Source organism: Neolamprologus brichardi, chromosome 11 (genome assembly GCF_056152115.1).
Source record: "Neolamprologus brichardi isolate AB-2024 chromosome 11, ASM5615211v1, whole genome shotgun sequence".
NCBI classification, from domain to species: Eukaryota; Metazoa; Chordata; class Actinopteri; order Cichliformes; family Cichlidae; genus Neolamprologus; species Neolamprologus brichardi.
In genome coordinates, this window is record NC_142114.1 from 19,323,512 (window position 1) to 19,327,469 (window position 3,958).

General features: G+C 36.7%; 1 protein-coding gene across 1 annotated transcript; it reads right to left on the minus strand.

The window, feature by feature from the left end:
- Positions 1-1,129: 1,129 nt before the first annotated feature.
- LOC102791463 (nectin-4-like) lies at positions 1,130-3,958 on the minus strand. Its single transcript, XM_087847787.1, has 8 exons — positions 3,873-3,958; positions 3,566-3,646; positions 3,396-3,477; positions 2,875-3,219; positions 2,448-2,550; positions 2,101-2,135; positions 1,957-2,009; positions 1,130-1,808 (listed from the first exon to the last, which is right to left on the minus strand). Exons 3-8 carry the CDS (start codon positions 3,457-3,459, stop codon positions 1,650-1,652), a joined length of 759 nt encoding a protein of 252 aa, XP_087703913.1. The 5' UTR covers positions 3,460-3,477; positions 3,566-3,646; positions 3,873-3,958; the 3' UTR covers positions 1,130-1,649.

A 3,958-nucleotide genomic window follows, 5' to 3' on the forward strand; every position in this document is an offset into this window, starting at 1 on the left:
TCACAACTTTCAAATATCACACAATGAAAATAAATATAAACATCTGATATAAGATTTTATGGAAAAAAAGTTTACACTTGTTTTGACAGCACAGAGTGAATCTGGAGACGTCACATGTGTACACATCTTGTGTTCAACATTTTCACACCCACAACCAAATAACGCTGACAGGAAATGCTAGAAAGTAGCATTCGATAGTCAAGGTGTTAAGCTCAGTTTTCCACCACGACAGACACGTTTGCAAACCAGTTTTTGTCACAAACTATGCTCACGACGCAACACCTGCGTACGGGGTTGTGACAGTAATATTGAGCAATATTTTTCACAGACCCAAGCAGACAGGACACTGGGTAGAGTACAGCGCCTCAACTTTAACTATAAGTTATGAAGCTGGATAACATACAGTGCTGATCTTTACAATTATTGATTTTGATTTACGCCTGCTGTAATAAACTTTGATAATATGAATAAATTCAATAAAGGCAACAGGCAGTGAAGTTGATTTTACTGGAGAACTTTGTTGAACCTTTCTGTTTCTGGTTTCTGCATTGCCCAGTTACTTCTGCTTTGATTGTGTAACTTTTTTTTTATGTTTATCTTCCATTTCTTTTCATCTTCCTCCTTTCATAGTTTGCTGAAGAGTAATAGGAACTCTCACTGAATGTTGTCAGTGCTGTTGTCAGGAACAGAACTTCTCTGCGGGGTAATTTTACTTTTATGGCCACGTAACACTGGAAATGTCAGGTTAGCAAGCAACTAACTGTAACTGAACCGTCCTGCAGAAATGCAGCGATAGACTGCAGAGTTAACATCAGGTGCAGTCTTTTTGCTGTAGTGGTGGAGATCACCATGCAGGTGTTTCATTTCATTCCAGTAAAGTTGTTTACATTCAAAACACTTTAGAGGTTTGCAAAAAAGCAACTCATTGTGAATGCTTGCATTATTCTCTGCAAAAACAGCTGAATAAAGTCATGGGTGGCAAACATAAGGCCCGGGGGCCCGAATCGAACCAGCGAACACTTGAATTTGGCCCACAGGACAGTTTCGGAAAATATCAAAAAGTGCATAGATTTTGAATTTCAACTTTGATACAGTTTACAACTTTTCCTATTGATAAAGACAGCCCACACCCATACTATACCAATGTACTTGCCACAGAGGTAAACAATTAAACTATTATTAATGAGCCCACATTAAATGAACATATTTATAATTTATAACATATTTTATAATTACAGGACAGCCTCAGTGAACTATCATAACTTTTTCTGTAATTTTAAACATTTATCATGTTGTTTTACTGGTTCAGCCATTTAAAGTGGATTCAGAGCTGGGTGAAATATACCAGCAATGACTGGCTGGATATTAAAGATCTCTGGTCGACACAACTTTGCATTTCTTTGTTGCAATTAGAGGAATTTTTTTTCTTATGCAGTGATAGAGCAGCATCTGCTAGACTAGATCAAACACTGATTAGTCCTCTGACTTGCAGCCTGTGGGTGCTTTTCTAGCACATACACGCACGAAACCATGAGGCCAAAATATTCCTTTGGTTACAACTAAACACCTAAACAAGTGTTCATAAAATCATCAGACAATTTTTTTTTATCACAATAACAAACTAAACCAACACAAAAACGATAAAAATGCTAAACGTAAACATACTCTGTGTCTGATTTGGGTTGACGAGAAACTATGACCTCGGAGTACGTGACGTCGTCAACATACACGCTCTCTCTGAGTTTGTAATTGGTTAAAGGAGAGGCATCTCTGGACGGTTTCACTTTGATGTCAGAGTACACCACATCCTGTGAACACATGTAAGAAAATATAATAATTGCTCTCTTGTAATTAAAAAAACTATGGCAGGACAACAGCATAAATATAAATTAAATGTATCTGACCAAAACGTATTTATTCAAGTTCAAAAATGGACCCTCAAACCATGGAGCTCACCTGGTCTCTCTCAGTTGCAGATGATTGCGACTCTCTCTCTGGACCAGTCGTATCTGAAAGACATACATGTTTTGTTACAGAAAAATGAAAATAATTTAAGTATTTACAAAACCAATTAGTGGAAATTGTTGTGCATGTTCTTACCAATGACGAAACGAAGCCCAGCTGAAGAATGGCGTCTGAGCAAACGAGACAAAAGTGATTTTGGTGATTTAGAAGAGAAGTCAGGTCTTTAGCTACAATTATAAGTTTTGATCAGTCTGATGATTATAGTTTAATTGCTGTTTGGTCCGTGAAACAGCAATTAAACAGAAACAGCAAACAGTTTCCCAGAGTCTAAAGTTTCTTAAGGCTTAAAGTCTTGACCATAAAATAGATTTCCTTCCTTTATGGTGAATTTTGGCCACAAAGACGATCCGATATTTGATCCGTCAAATATGATTCAGTAAACAGTAGTCTCATACAAATAACACACGAGAACATACACTCACCTTCTAAAGCGGATGAAATAAAGCATGGCCACCATGATCGCTAACAGCAACAAGACAGCAGTCGCTATAGCAAGAACTATTCCTGCTGATAATGGTTTCGTTTCTGGCGGAATAAAATATGATTATAGTCCACAACTCATTAACATTAAATTAACATTAAACCAGCCTACTGACAACAACTAGCTTTCATGTTTTACAGCATAAACATTTTAACTAAACATGGAAACTTTAATCATGAGTAATATTAGATGTTGGTCAAAATTTCTGATGTTAAAATGAATACGACACAAAAGCAGAAAAAGGTTATTCAAACTGAATGTTTGGTTTGTGTCAGCAAAATTTTGAAGATTTTACCTAATAAATATTACCTCATATATAACATTAAATGTTGTTTTATATCAGTGTATAAAAGCAGTTACAGTCTTACCTCGAACAACAAGTTTGGTGGTTCCTTCAAATGTACCACTGGGAAAAGTGGAAATGCTGCAGATATAGGATCCTGCATCTTTCATTTCTAGAGCCTTAATTATCAATGAATGTTTATCAAACGCCACTCTCTCCTTCAGTGGACTCTCAGAAATATTCACTCCATACATACTGTTGAAAACAATGAGAGTGACTTTTTCTGTTCCTTCTTCATCCTGGAGAGCCCACTGAACCTGAGTAACATTGGTTTGTGTTGGTCCTTGGATTAACAGACAGCTCAGGGTGACATCATTCCCAATGTATCCAGTCACTTCAGGTGAGACTTCGACTCTTTGTGCCACAAAAACTGCCAAAAGGTAAATGACGACAAAAAGATGAGGGGGAAAAAACACTTCTGTTTTTTCACGAAAATAGAAAAGAGATCAGGTTTCAAACTGGTATTTATTCATTATGTTTTCAAGCATTTCTAGCATAGCATGAGTGTTTTAGAAAATCTGGTAAAAACATAAAACTGGGTCTTACCTGGGAAAAATGTAATGTAAATTAGCTGAACCAGCAGGTGAGATCGTCCGTTGCACATTTTCATTGTACACAACAACAGGAACTAACAACACAGAAAAAGAAAACGTACAAATCATACAGGATCTCGGATTAGGTATGTCAGCTTTCAAGATAAACTCAAAGAAACTTACAGAGTTACAAACAGAGGGATCCGTAACCTTTTAGTTCAGTCCAAGGCTAAAACCTGGAGACTAGACTGAAATATTAGACCACTGAAAAAAAGAGAGTTTGCAAAGAGGAACATAGGCTGATTTAAGTTCTTAAATGCAGCAGTAAACAAAACGAGACATTTCCCATAAAACCACAGGCTCAAAATAAGTCTGTTGACTAACACACAATGAAACTTGGGGTGAGGGTGAAACTTTACTTTTTTTAAAATAAATGTATCTGCCTACAGCTATCCACCAGAAAATGTACATTCAAATAAAAATAACTTACCCATTAAGGGGAGAAAGAACGGCACAGCCACATCAGAAACCAATTTGTCATTCATCAGAACTCTTACTGGAAATGTACCCAAACCA